The sequence below is a fragment of the Solea solea genome, chromosome 4 (genome assembly GCF_958295425.1).
Source record: "Solea solea chromosome 4, fSolSol10.1, whole genome shotgun sequence".
Taxonomy (NCBI): domain Eukaryota; kingdom Metazoa; phylum Chordata; class Actinopteri; order Pleuronectiformes; family Soleidae; genus Solea; species Solea solea.
Genome location: NC_081137.1, coordinates 15,173,698 through 15,189,423, shown reverse-complemented (window position 1 = coordinate 15,189,423; position 15,726 = coordinate 15,173,698). Strand labels below are relative to the sequence as shown.

The following is a 15,726-nucleotide window of genomic DNA, read 5'->3' as shown; positions in this document are numbered from 1 at the left end:
AAGTAATTAAACAGGTTAAACCCACTGTGAAAGTATGAAAAGAAAAAGTATAATATTTATTACACCATTGTTTTATTGTTATTGGATTATTGTCATTTATTCACTGTTTTTGCAGACAATATAAAACAAATGGTGAGAAAACCATAAAAGAGGAGAGGAATCTGTCACTGACCATTAGCTGAGTCTCTCTCTCTCTCTCTCTCTCTCAAACACAAAATGCCACACGCAAAAATTTGATAGGACCACCCAGAATGTCCTCACAATACGTGATTCGAACCAGAAGCTGTTCTCACAACAATGGTCCGTGCAGGCTCACATACTCACTCACATAAGGTTGCACAGATAATATGGAACCTGGTTTGAGGTGAATCATCATCAGAGGCCATGGAGTCTGAGGTGGTGAGAACAGTTCAGAGGATCAAGAGGGGACAAGAGGGAAGGATGCTGCAGGGCTGTGACATTCCATAGATGTTTGTTGGGCTTAAATGGTCGTGCACTCTGAAGTGAGCTTCCGTTTGGCTGACGTACAGTTCCCCAGAACAACAACAACAACAACAACATTAACAACAGCAGCAGCAGCAAGTGTGCTTTCCAATGGGATACTCTCTTCCATCTCTGGGCATGCAGCTGTCACCTCTGGTGTATCATGGATGTCTGCCATTTTTAGCAGCTTGTTATAATAATTTGGAACATGTAAACATGTTTTGACTAGTCGTGTGACGGGACATACTGGCATTGACAGTTTCTGACACAGCATTAATAAATAATGTTTCAGGAATACGGGCTCACAATAACAATCAAACACCATGAGTAAAAAGGATAGAATTAACTGTTTTGACTACAGTTGACGCAAGAGAGATTTACCAACTCACACTTTCCATCAAAACATGGTTAGTCATTAATTTCTTTCTTTGGAGGAGCAGTGTGTGGTAGAATTGGTTACACAATGCCTGGTACATAAAAGGACAATGCTAAATTTGTATTAGCCATGTTAGGATCACACACAGGACCATGGCAAAGTGTAAATAATTATCAACAAAACCTTGAGGACATTAAATAAAAAATAAACAAGTTAGAGAGCACATATGATCTCCACTATTGTCTGGCCACCTGACCACTGGGAAACAACAGGACTGACTACTGCAAATGAAACACAGACACACAAAGCTCTGAAAGAAGCACAAGCTTTGGCTTTAGCACACATTTCACACTAGAGAAGTAGGAACTAAAACTTAAGGCCAGTGCACACAAACACGCACAAAAAGCTCTATTACTTCAAATTGATTTCTTCTGCCGCAAATGGAGAAGAAGTTGAGACTCTTTGTACTTGTCAGATCAAACTTGGAAGGGAGAGAGAGAAATGGAAAGAGGTGGAACGACGTGTCCATAAAAAGAGGAGAAATCTGATCGTCTCCAAGTGTGTGACAGACACAGATACAGCCAGAGCCAACTAAAGATAATGCTGACATAACCCTGACATCAAGTTGGGTTCCAGCTCCCTCCACGTTTAGTCTACAGATTACACACAAAAGCAGACATGTACACTCACATGTGCACACCAGGGTTCCTCTAATATACCTCCTGTCAGCGAAAAAAAAAAACCATCATTCTAAATCTGCACCACATCCCTTTACTCTTCAGGAAAAATGTTTTTATTAATTATACTCATTACCATGTTCACATAATCACTCCGCAGCTGCATCCTAATTGTAATGTGACATCTGTTTCTTCCTCAGGAAAAGGTACTTGTGTATCCCTGCAGAGTAATATACATTTAATTGTTAAAGTTTTGTATTCAAAGTATTCACAAAAACCACTTACTTTTTAACACATCTACACACCTGTGGGTTGAAAACTCAATATGTTATGCTAGTATGTAATGAGGACTGTATTTTAAGCCTGTTTGAAGACATTAGGCCATGCCATTAGTAATATAAGTTGTGCAGTTGTTATAATAAAGCTTAATTACCCAGAGCCATGGCCAATTAGTCAGCCTCATCCTGTATTAACGCTGTGTGTCTCCAGTTACACCACAAAAGGAATGTGCCACTCTTGCCCTTTTTTCTTTCAAATTAGCAGAAATGCTTGTTTAAAATCATGTTTTAGTTACTGTGGTTTGAAAGTCTGCCGGCTGCGAGCTGCAACACATTCTGTACAGAAATATTAATACGCTCTGTGGCCACATTTGTGGGCTTTATTGAATGTAATCCAGATGAATGAGGACAGGTTAACAGAAGGACATGGGCTCTTTGTTTGACTGAACAAGTGTATTAACTCGCATGATTTGATGTGTGAATAAATATCAGATGAATGGTGAATAACCGCAGAGGAATTTGACTTCATTATCAGGTTGCCACCTCAACTATGAGTATTTGACCTAGTGTAACACAGCCAGAATGACTAATCAGGAGTAGGCATGTGCTGACAACTGATAACAAACAGGTGCCAGAACTAAATTGGTAAAATGATGCACTGATAAGATCTGATGTTATTGATCCTAGTCTATGTAGTGGGGAAAGGAAGTTCCTAGAGGGGTTTGGACATTTCTCATATTTCTCATATGCCCCAGCAGCAATTTCCTGCAAAACACAAACTCGCACACACAAATTAACTTGTAATGTATGTTCAAAAACCTATTATTAATACCCATAAATGAACTTTCAAACTAAATTTGAAACTAAGCCAACTTTGAAAATCAAGGATGAATTTAAATGTTTTATCTGATGCCTCAGAGTGACATCTATAAAAGAAAAGGAAAGGGCAGGATCAGTTACAACTCCTTAATCCTGGGCTCTTTGTGTGAATTGGATGTGCTGTAAACGCCAAATGCAACTAAATAATTCTTAAACTGCATCACGAGCCTAAACAGTGAATTTAGAATGAATTACTAATACTAATAACTGATGTTTCAGTGCATGATTATTTTCTTGGAAATCTTTTTAGACTGGGTCAGTTTACAATGCAACCTGCTTCTACTCTAACAGTGATGAGGGGAAATGTCTAATACCATATTAGGGATTATCTTTAAATTATGGCCATCTGTCTAAACCTCTGGATTATAGACAGGCCAGCAGTTAGTTGGAAAAAGACAGAAAGTGGAGGTAGGGGCCAGGGTAGAAGTGACAGATAACAGATTAACTATAGGAGGACTACAACATACACTTGGCCCCATACTCTTCCATAGCCTCTGGACTCATGGGAAAATGGGAGGAATGGGAGGAATGCAGACTGCACTGGCAGACGAGGTGGTAGTTCACAGAGAACAGGGGAAATGAGACGGTGCCGACAGGGGATTCCCTCCATGAAAACTGTTTGTGATGCTACCCTTGAATGCCACTGTTGATACAAGTATGGCTTCTCACTGCTACAGTAAATGAAAAGACAAAGATGTCTCTTACTTTGGTAATGACAGAGTTCTTTGTTCTTAAGGGGCCTCTAGCTGGCACTGGGGGAAATGAGGGACGCATTCAGGGAGTGGAAATTTGGCGGAATAAACTTGCAGCGAGGTGCGACAAGTTTCTGATGGTGTCTCGTTTCTTCACACTCGTTGAAACACTCTAGGCGCTTTGCTTGTTTAACTCACAGTGTCATGAAAGCTAAATCATATTCATATTTGCTTCTATTACCTCATTCCCTTGCTCATGCTGTATTTTGTTCACGACCAAGATAGAAGATCATAATAAATTCTTGTAAATTGAGTGGTACAAATTTGTTTGCTGAATTGCTTTACTGTATTTCCTTCAGGCAATAAATTTATATATAAATACCGCTTAACCAGTTCTATCAACATAAATGACTTGCCTGGAGCATGTCAGATCAAATATAGCTAGTAATTAAAACTGTGTATGTGTGGACAGCTACAAATTGTAGGGTCTCTGAAAGGTCAATGGAACAAAGGACTTTGCTTTAAATGGTACCACAAGATAATGTAATGGCAAATGGACTATTAATAATGTGTGAATGTGCAGCAATTAAGGAGGTGATCCATACAAATGAAAAACCATGGCATTTTTCTTTAAGATCCATATTTGTCTTCTGGGCAGTACTCTCTAGTAACATGATATATCCAGAGCGCTGGGTCACATGGTCCCATAGCCCAGTCTCCCTGGACTTCTTGTTGCTAGAGAGACTGATTAAGTACAGGGAACAGTAAAGGGTCAAGTTTTAAGGTTATGCAATGTGCGGTAGATTTGTATCTAAATCAGCACTCTATGTGCACACTTAACGTTACATTTACAGCAGCTCTCTCCTTTTGTTTAACTCCATTAATAAAAAAACAGTGTGCTCACTCGCCGACTGCCCCCAGTGTGGACTGGCTCACATGCCGACTGTTGACAAGTGTGTTTGTACACCCATGTCCCTGTGTGTTTGAGTTGTGCTGGGAGCAGCGAGGGGATAAATTTAGCGCTTTAGCCCCAGACTGGAGGCAGTGGCCCTTTATCCTGCACTGTCCTACTTAACAGAGAGCTGCTCTCTGCTTCCGCCTGCTACAGCGCACCACAGCTCACACGTTCACCTCCTACTGTCAGGCCAAAACAATGGACAAAGAATGTGCTCAGCCATATATCACACAGTCATGCAGAAAAGTGCAGTCGCATTAGATTATGCAGGCATTTAAGTCATTGTACAAATTTGCATTCAGTCATTCTTCGATTACGACTTGCTGCACACTGGCTTAATTTCATAACAGCCTGATTTGTTAACAATGCTTTCAGTCTCAACACACAACAGACAATATATTCACAGTCGAGTAGTGATCTAATATTCTTTTATAGCACAGCTGGTTTATACTGTACACCCTGCACATGCTGCTTCAAATACAGAGTGCACACCAAGCAGATGAAAAAAAAACGATATCCCCTTTGTCCTGATCACACTGAAACATCAAAGATTTAATGTTGCACTGAATTTCGGTGACGCAGCCAATTAGAAGCAAGTCAACCAGTTAGCTGACCAATCGAGCACAAGCATCCCACTTCACCTTGGAAACACTCAATCCCAGGGTGCATTTCCCTGCTGCCATGACAACCAAAAGGAGCTCTCCCTTGCTCGACCCCTCGCTCCCCTTCCATCCTCCTACCCTCCCTTGTGTTTTTTTGCTCTCTCTCCCTCTCTCTCTGTTTCCTGAAGCAGCCAGTCTACCTCGCAGCAAAAGGTTCTCAGAAACACCCAGGCTGCAAAACATGCAGCCGTCTGTCCTCCAGACAAAGAGAACTCCTGTCAGCTGTATCAACACTTACTGCTGCATTTGCAGGTCGTGTTAAAAACAAGAGAGACTACACAATCAACGTGTGCTCATTTTGTTTTCACAGTTTTATTTAAATAAGAGTATTTATTTTACTTGTCGATTCACACAAAAAATGACATCCCCTGAGATGAAAAGAGTTCATAGACAGTTCATCATTCAGAGTGTATAGTGTTGTGGAAAGAAGGTGATACTAGCAACTGGACACACGAGACAGGTAATCATTATTAAAGATTCTGAAAATTCTGTTTGCAGCCTGCTGCTTACCACACACATCAGGCTAAAATGAGACAGGAGGGAGGGGGAGAGAGATGATGTAAGCATTTCAACACAGGCTGAGGTCTGGGGTTATGAACACTGTGAGCTAGCAACAGCCTCCACCAACTGGAGACTGTAGATGCTGCACAGGATTGATCCAATGATCAGAGGGAGAATTCAGTGTTTCCCCTTCTGTGCCGATTTGTGCAGAGAAACCAAAAAAAAGATCTTGTAGAATTTATCATTACTATCTTTATTTATTTATTATTCATTATTCAAAAAGTGTATTTGTTAGGGCAGATGACTGATGAGGATAAGTGCGGTATGAAATCATGTACAGCTACAACAATTACCTAATTGACTTATCAATTTATAGAATATATAATTTTTCATTAACAATAATTAATTTAAAGCTGCAATAATTATTTGCATGTTCAGGTAATATGAAGTCATGTTTCTAGTAAATTGTTCAGTTGAACCCCAAAAAATGTTAACTGGACAAAATAGTAGAATCTTTTGCAGAGTTGCCAAATCACATAATAGACTATGAGTGCCAAAAAAAAATGTTAAAAACTGAAGCTGAACAGGGATCTGTGAGTAAAACCAGGAGGTGTTAGTCAATGGCAGGATCCCACAAAGTCCTCTAAGAAAAAGTGGATTTATAAAACCTAAATTATCAAATACCTTGACAAATTCATACAAATGCTAATAACAGTTCAACTCTTGGAAGTGATTTGTAGCATATTTAAACTTTATCTACTGGGTCAAAGTAACACATTTGTATTTTTTACAAGATTTAATATGTTCAACCCAGACTACTTTATTCATTTCAAAGTTCAATTTGGAAAGGCTTACAGAGCAATTTTCACTAAATTGAGTCATTTTCTGGTTGACCTACAAACTGAATTATGATTTGATTTGTACAGGAAAGAAAACAGACAAGAAAGCAGACTGATCAATATTTTTTGTTTTCTGGCAGCATCTCTGAAAACTATTTTTGTTTGATGTGATAAATCCTAGTTCAATCCAAATCCTAGTTCTTTAACTCTTTTATTATCTTGATGGTACAATAAATAAACTCTCAGTGAACGGTGTGGTATTTCCTGGATATAATGTTTGTATGACAACACCTCTTTTTTTTTACATTTTCTTAAGAGAACTACAGTATTTTATATTACAAATATACTTCATGAGAATTGAATGGTCATGCTAGAGAGATGATATGGCTTTGCACACAGTTATGCTTTTTCTTAATCCACTTGTGATTGAGAAGGGTAAACAATCCTAAATAGTGCCTGACCTACTAAACCTGATGAAAAGTGAATAAGGTGCTTAGCAGAGGCAGATGAGAAGATGTGTTAGCAAACCTTGTTAACTAATATGTTTATTGTTGTGTTTCTGTATTCGGGAAAGGAAGGAAACATATCTAACAATGGCAACAATGAAACAATGTACAGTTAGCTACAGTATTCTCAGGACAATACGAGTGGGAATTCCCTGGAACTTTTTCATCCTTGTGGAATCAGCTTATCTCTAAAAAGAAGGTAAGTTGTCAGTGTGGATATAAAAATCACTACACCGCCCATGAGAATTCAGTGTCCCTGTGGGGGTGAACATTCAGTTTGCTGTCAAAGTACTGACAGGACAGAGCTGAGCGTCTCTCAATTAAAGGACATAAAGATGCTAGGCGTGCTGGATCACATGCAAGCATAAGGACCAATTACTCTGTACACAGAATGTTTTTATCATGCAGAGGAATGAAAGCGTCTAAAGAGTGTTTCATCAGAGACGGTGACAATGAACAAAAAAGCTTCACTGTCAGATCAGCTGGTCCTGAAGCAGTAGCAACATAACACAAACACACAAAACAGTTCCAGTAAACAGTTTGAGGTGCTTTGTTTGTCAAAATCCCAGCATAGCCGGGGCACAGCGAACACACCAAAAGGGAGAAGAAAAACATCCTTGACGACAACTAAGATTCAGGGTGGTTGCACCACTATTTATAACCTGCCCAGTCTGCTCTGTGACAGCAGAGGGGGACGGAGGGGAGGGGAGGAAGAGAGAGCAAAAATGAGAGAGAGCAGAACGAGGCAGACAGAGACAGAGGGGGGCATGTGGATTTCAGACAAGAGGAAAGGACCATTGTTATTTCCTCTACACTGAGGCTCTCTGTGTTTAGCATACTAGGTAAGGACGCAATTGAGTTAAAAAGAAGGCATCCCTATAGCTTAGGTTCTCCCACATTATTCCATCAGATGTGAGATACTATCAACAAATACAAAGAGTCTGTATTAAAGCTGGCAATTGTGATCTGCCACTGCTGAAATGAATATGGTCAAGCTGAAAAGCAGACAGAGTTCTGACCATTTCTAACACATCTGGCCATCAAACAAACAAACAAACAAACAAACACAGACTTTCACGTGTCTGTGTGCACACAAGATTATGTCACTGCATTTTACCGTGGTCACCTGACTGGAAAAGCTGGTGGCAACACGAAAACAACTACAAAAACAATACAACACAGACACCTACACATGTCATAGAGTAGAAGGTTCCATAGCTGTTAACTGACTAATAAAGCTTCTTCACAATTTAGAGGCTGCTATCGCTTTGGTAAATGCTCCGCAGTTGTTGCACATACACCAGCATTAAATCTGTCGCATCACACACTACAAGTGCAATTCAAGAGGACCAAAATTTAGAGAGGCCTCTATGTGAGCTGTCAAACACCAGCAGCCTGTCTCACTTTCACCACGTCTCCATCTCTTATCAATAAACCCAGACACAGACGGTAAGAAATCCAGCTCAGCAGATAGTGAAGAGGAGGTGGTGGATGTTTCACTCACACATAAATACACTTGAGGGGAGAGAGAGGGAGAGAGAGAGGGGGGGGGGCAAACAGACAAACAGTGCTGGCACTTGGCAATGGCACCCCTTTCAGTCCTCTTTAAAACTCTTATATCACAGCAGTTATGTAGTGTATTATATGGGGATGCCTCAAGTTGATCCGCAGGATCAGGATAGGGGCCACTTACAGAAATCTGATACATCAGCTGTGATATATAAAGCTGGATCCTTTTACAAGCCTTTGTTTGGTTCCCTTGTCACAGTTCAGCAGGTGTCAAACGTGTGGTTCTCTGTTTAAAAACAAACTGCAAGCAGTGACCTGCAAAATAACTGCGGGGCATTCCAAATAAATAAACAACAGCAGCAGTAGCAGTTTATCTATCGGTTACAGGTAAACACCTACACTGACTGCTACTGTTGGCTGAGAACTGCATTTGAACATCAGCATTGTGTTGAAGCAAGTGATAAAGAATCCCACAAGAGTTCAATGCCAGTTTTCTATGAATGGTTTCCTGATTTGTTTATCTCATGCATGCAACAAGGACACAGACTACTGTGCGAGGGGATTTGTATGTAAATATGCTGGTACAAATTGGTTTGTTTTAAAATATTTTGCCCCTTTTTTACTTGACTTCTGTTTGAAAACGCTTTAAAAAAATGCTTGTGGAGGACAAAAATTCACTTGATAAGTTTGATAGGGGTGTCAACTTTTTAGTATTTTATACTATTTTGAACATTTACCTTTAGCTACCTTTCAATCCACGTGTCATTTTGTCCCTTGACAAAATTAAATAAATAAATAAAAAAATAAAAAATAAACAAATGTGTGCTTTGTGTCCAGTTATAAACATTAATACAAATGTAAAAGTTTTTCCCATCAGTGCAGTATGTATGGCTTCAATCTACACGCGTTTGAAAGGTGACATATGTTGTCAACACATGACATTAACCAACATTTAGCCAAACAATGACATTCATAACAGTGGCTTAAAGCTTTTGCTTTTTTACGTGGAGCACCTGATTTGGCCCAAGAGCCAGTATTCATCCATTAATGCTTTCAAATAAGCACACACTGTGCAGCTTAACTTTAGGAAAGAACAAGCATAGATGTGTTCAAACAAATATTGTATTGAACACAGTATAAATCATTTCAACTAGGATCCGTGGCAAAAAAAAGGGGAGATCGCTGATAGAATAAATGCTATACAATATCTACCCCTGTCAAACAACCACATGAGTGTGTACTTGTGTCAAGCATGTGGCCAGTGGGAATTAGAAGCCCTAACTGTGTTGGTTCAATAGACTACACACTGAATAACACATGAAAACTGTAACCGTGTATCAGTGGGAGCAGTCCTAAACCGCTGCGCTGCGCCAGACCATAGCTCAGCCAGCAACAACAAAAAACCAAGACAAGAGAGGATAAAATAGCCTTTCCACAGTGCAGGTACATGTGCAGGAAACTGCCATAGAGGAGCGAAAACCTCTGGACAGGAATTGGACTTAACAGGTGGGACCAGCATACCTTTTATTGATGGGCTTCTCATCCTTCTCGTACGGTTTGACAAACCACTTCCCGATGCGAACAAAGCTGCGATTCATGAGGCAGCGCTCCAGCAAGTTGTGGATGGCTTTGAACAGCAATGTACGACACTCGTAGGAAAGGCCGTTCTCCCACAGCCCATCATCCTCGGCTGAAAAAAAAGACAGAGAGAAAAATGTGAGTGGTGTCATTTTTGAAAAACCAGTAAGCACCCTTTGTGACTTTACAAAAAAATTAATTTGAAGATACAGTGAAAACCGAGCGTATCACAGCTGTGGCTGGCAGAGGCAAAGCAGCCTTGAACTTGATCAGATGGCACAGTCACTAATAGGGATATTCATCAGTGTTTGCAAGATTAAGTGCGGGAGCACAAGCTGTCAAACCCAATATAGTGTCACATTATATTTTATCAGCAATGTCAACCTTTGAATTGGAAAAGTTTTTGTCACCATGCTTTACCCTATTTGAGGTGAGAATGGGACTCATAAAAGGTCAAAGGAAGGAAATTTCATTTGAGAAAATAGCCACATTCCAACATACTACACATAAACCTTTCCTGACTACACACACTCCTGTATTGGTGGATGAAAATGAATCACTTTGCAATAACAATATATGAGAACTTTCAAGAAATGTGTATATAGCTGTCACCAACTATATCAACTTATCAAACATGAAGGTAACTCAGGAGAGGAATCCGGTGCATTCACAGTGCACATGATCCCCTACAATCCTAACACTGTGATAAGGCTACTCTGTGAGCATAAGGAGCCATTTTCAAGAATGGTAACACGCAACACCCTGAAACAGAGAATTTCACGTTTCCTGGAATGCAAAACAGACAGTCATATCTGAAGTGACATCTGAAAATCACATCACATAAATATGACAAACAGGACATGTGAATGCAAACAGGGCTGTGCTCGCTGTGACAGAGAGAGGTGAAACAGAAACCTGCTGCTGCTGCTGCTCTAAGGCTGTACAAGTTTCAGGTGCCTGGTGCACATATTGAGTTTTAATGCCAGTGTTTAGGAGTGTGACGGTACACAAATTCCCAGCCCCGGTTTTATTTTCAGTTTCGCTTTATTTTCGGCACAGCAGGGGAAACCAGGATTTAATTTCTTGTTGTTGTGTTGTAAAAGGTAATGCACGCAAACATTTGCCATCTGTCACTATTTGGCATTGCAAAAACAAGACTATGCACAAGTAGAAATGTTGTATCATAGCTCACACAATTCGAACATACAACACATAATTAGGGCTGGGCAATAGTTCAATTAGAACACATTATGAATTGTTAAATCACGTTCTTTTCCAATGATATGAAGTGAACAAAAGATAATAGAGATAGGACATATTTAATAATTTTAACAGTTTGACCTGACAGTTTGTTTGTTGTTTTCTGCACATAGTGACATTTAAAACCACAATTAACTGATTACCTCAAATTTAGCTCTGGAACAAAAATCCATATTTTATTGTCCGACAATCTTGAGAATTAATTATAAATATTGACAATTTCAAACGTTTGTATCGTGACACAAATTGCCTGATAGCTACTGAATTTCTTATTTATTGTGATAACATTTTTTATCACATTTTTAGCCTTGTATAAATATCATGTCATTTATGTATTTGACTTATTCTTATCTGGTAACACAGCACATCTACTGCAGTAATCTTATGTGTGACATGACATCACTACTGCAATCTCAGTGTTGTTTGTGTGAGCAGTTGCTTCAACTCTGTGGAGTAAAGTACTTGTAAATCTCCTTCAGTCACAGATATACCTGGGCAAATGAGATAACCTATATAAAGATAAAACTACTTCCAAAATCAAACACTATGCTTCCTAACTTGGCTGATCAAAGGAGATGCTCAGTTTCTGTCCATTTCCCAAACTTGAGACACAGCAATCAATAATTGTTAAGGTGATGCTTTTGCCTTGTTATAGTCTGAAGAGGTTTGTTGAGATTGCATTGTTGAGATAACAGTGACAAACACTTACACTTACTTACAAAGTGTTTTTTATGTGTTTTCATTCAACACATGTAAGCAGTACACCTGTAGTCTAACAGCTCTATAATTATGGAGTTCAAGTGATGTACCAAACAAAAACAACTGACATATTGAAAATGGTATCAAGCTGTTCAGGATGAAGCTTTTGTTAAACCCATATCAGAGTTGCTTTCTGAATCACATTCTGCGCTGGCCTGGATGCTGGTTTAATCTCATTAACAGCCACTGCTCACATCTTACAGGACTTAAGCTCCTTTCTGTCAAGTGTACAGCAAACATCTCTCCAAGTGTACAGCCTCTGCCTGAGAACAGACAAAATAAAGCCGGCTGTGACCCACTCTTTGTGTCAACTTGGCATGTGCCAGCTAAGCACAATCAAGCCCAGAGGCAAGTTAATCAAATTTTATTGAATTATTAAGTGAACCCTTGGAATGTGAGGAAGGATAAAGATATTTTAAATATAGATGATCCTAAGGCTATCAAAATAGGAAATTACATTGATTTCCTTCCTTGAACAATAGAGCCACCCATGGCCGTGTGCCAGCCTGCTGGGTTTTAGAAGGTTGTTTAAGGTGATGCTGAGCACTTACAATACTTTTCCCAAATTTAAGCAATCAGCCATGTTGCAAGGGTGCAATTATGAACATCTGCTGGAAAATAAAAAGTGAGTGTCAACTTTAATTCCAAAAAGGGAAAAAAGGTATCCCAGCCACATCAAATCCAATTTTAAATGCCACAGCTCTAAAAGACACTCCCTGTTCAGCTGGCCTTTAAAACATTACATCAACCAAAGAAAAACAGCTTCAGGGTAGCCGCCAAGTAAAGGGGGTTACATGCTTGGTGATTTTAAGAGCAACACACTAATTCATCAGGTGCGCATACATCTTGAGAGATAAGATCAGGAGCACAGAAACAGGGCAATGGCAGGAAAGAGGAGGGATAACAGCAATTTCCTATTAAAAATGAAGTGCAAGCGCAGAATAAAAAAACAAATCAACATTCAAGAAAAGGTGTTGAGTGAGAGAGAGAATGCATGGCTTCATGTATGTTTTTTTTTTTATGAAGTCTGAAAAAGACTTGGCATGGGGAAAAACTAAATGGGATTTAGGCCAAACTCCCAACGCCAAACAACATATGAAAGACAGGAAAGAAGAAAAAACACCACATTTTGAAACTGAAACCTGGAGCTCTGCTTCAGCCCTCTGTTGAATGCGATGCTAAGACGGGCAGAAAACTTTCCTCCACCTTATTTTATATCAACCATCATGGCAATCTCATCTACTCCCCTCTGCCAAAAGCACATCTGCCCCATACCTCCTCATCACTGTCGCTCATTCATCCTCTCTCTCTCCCTCTAGCCCCAAGCAACTCGATAACAGGCATCTGTTTTCCATCAAGTGTTCCTGAAGACTCCATCTTCATCGTGTAATACGTGCCACAACACTCCCCGTTTTACACAGACATAATGTTTAGTCATAATTTAGCGTTCCATACAATGTGAGCTATATGATGCTGCGTGCAAAAATGGCAATGCAACATTTTAAAACCAGTTTTCACAACAAAAGCAGCTGGACCATGGTAACAACATCAGACTGCAGTCAATTTTCATCATGTACAAAATAGAAAAGCATGACTTGAATGAGTGAGATATCTTAAAGAGAATCTAAAAGAGAAGCATCTCAGAAGGTTGCTCTAAACAGACATCTCAAAGATATTTTGCATATCCAGTGGGTGGTGAACTAAAAAAAGCATGACACTTGATCTTTGTACAGTCATGTTATTTTCATGAGTCATTTAACTGCCAGTAATTTCCTTGATTAAATGACTGATTGTTTAATATGTAAATAATGGGAACATAATTTAGTCGTAATTTCTCAGAGCCCCAAGAGGCATTTTAAATCTGTTTGTAGGATTGCACAACTGGTCAAAGATAATTCAGTTTACTCTGTTGTTGACAAAAAAAAAAGCATAAAATTCTCCCAACACAAACTCTCACAAGTGCAGTTAAATCAGACACTGGCAAGTGTCGACATGGTTAACACACTGGCACACACATGAACAATCAAGACCCTTCAGAGAATGTGATTTCACTTTGGTCCACACAAACTCTAGACTGGTTCCTGTAGCTAGGTGTGCTTTGTATTCTGGGATGTAGCAGGGCATGCAAACTCCAGGCAGCCATTTCCTGGTAGTGGGAGCAGCTCCACATAAAATTATTACACGGCAATGTTTCTTAAAAGAACATGCAACAGTACACTGGAACTCCTTCCTGTATTTACTTTCTTGTTTCCGTTTCAGAGACATCTGAACAAGTGGGACAAGCTTGAATTTTCCTGTGTTGAACTTAACAAGCTAAAAACTCTGTAAGAGTGTAAATTTGTACCAGAGCGGAAAACATGAAAAACAGATAAACTACCAAAAACAGTTGCTGATTAATGTCATTCAACTGTGTCGATTCAGCTGCATGTGCATATTACATTTATCTCCTGTTTCAGTGTGTCTTGACCTAGTGTGTCTAGTGTGGTAAATAATAACATAGAATGCATGTACCACAGGATGCTTAAAAGAGGTATTGTCTAATAAAAGATGTCAACCAAAAATGGGTGCAAGTGCATAATGCTTAGAGTATGTTTAGGAGGGTGGGTCATGGTGTGTGGCAGTCGGTACATGGGGCAAAAAAATGAGTGGCCTCATTTAGACAAAGATTTATGGGCTCAGCTCTTGGTTAAGACACCTTCATGTCCCTGCCTCATGTGCAGCAGGCCCAGATGAGCTGACCTTTGTAAGAGATCTTTCGTGGATGCACAGCAGTTCTGTCACCAACACGCATACAGCTCTCATAAGTAGACAATTTTGACGTGAATGCACACAAACACTTTTCCTTGAACATCAATATACAGCTCAGCTAGAGTCACCAATCTAAAAAAACAAACAAACAAAGAGCCCACACAAGAATGCGCAAAAAAACAAATCACAAAATTGCATGTGGGTGTTTCCGAGGTCCATGAAAAATGTGGAAAAAGCCCCACCTACCCAACCCCACCCTTCTGTGTGTAAGCAATTAGAGCAGCAGTCAGTCATTGAACAGCAGGATTAATGCTTTGTGATCAACTGTGCTCAAGGGGATTCTACCAAGCCTGGCCAGAGGGTTCTCTCCTCTCTTCCTCTTCCCTCCTTATCTGCAAGGGCGGAGAGTGAGAACCAGCAGTGCTCTGTAAAGTCTCCATTACTAATTAATGACTATTTCTTGAGCAGAGAGGGAAAAGAGAGACAGATAGAGAAGAGAGGGAGACGTTACACGTGGGCCAGAGCTGCATGCATGGCTGAGTTCCTGCACTGTGCCAGCCAGTGGAGATCCATCATAGAGAGTGCTGGAGAGAGATGGAGCAGGGGGAAAAGGGGAAAGCAGAGGGTGGTTCACAGGCAGGAGATAAGCCCTCAAAAATTGATCCCAAAGTACAAAGCCATTGGCCTCCTCTCCTCGTTTCCTCCTCAGAGCTTGTCTGGATTTATCTCTCCATCATCCTCTGCATCACTCACTGGAGTGAAGAACTATTTTTCAAAGAAAAAAAGCTTAACCAAGTCTATCACTAAATAATTATCTTTGATGCAAACCCACAATCGTGTGAATACACTGCTGATTACCAAAAAACCTATACCTTAAGTGGTAAATTCAAAGGTTATCTAATATATTAAGATGAGAATAAGCCATTGGCTGGGATCCATGCAGATGAAATATAGTTTCCTGCCCCAATTATGTATTGTATGCAATTTTCTCCACCGCAAACACTTAATGAATTGAACTTTTTGG

The 15,726-nt window shown here is 39.8% G+C and overlaps 1 protein-coding gene across 1 annotated transcript in view; it reads right to left on the bottom strand.

Annotated features, from left to right (window-relative positions):
- Positions 1-15,726, bottom strand: part of med13a (mediator complex subunit 13a) — a 73,813-nt gene that overhangs the window by 41,084 nt on the left and 17,003 nt on the right. The window contains exon 3 of the mRNA XM_058626995.1: positions 9,879-10,047. Coding sequence (XP_058482978.1) covers positions 9,879-10,047 — 169 coding nt within the window. The remainder of the gene's footprint in view (positions 1-9,878; positions 10,048-15,726) is intronic.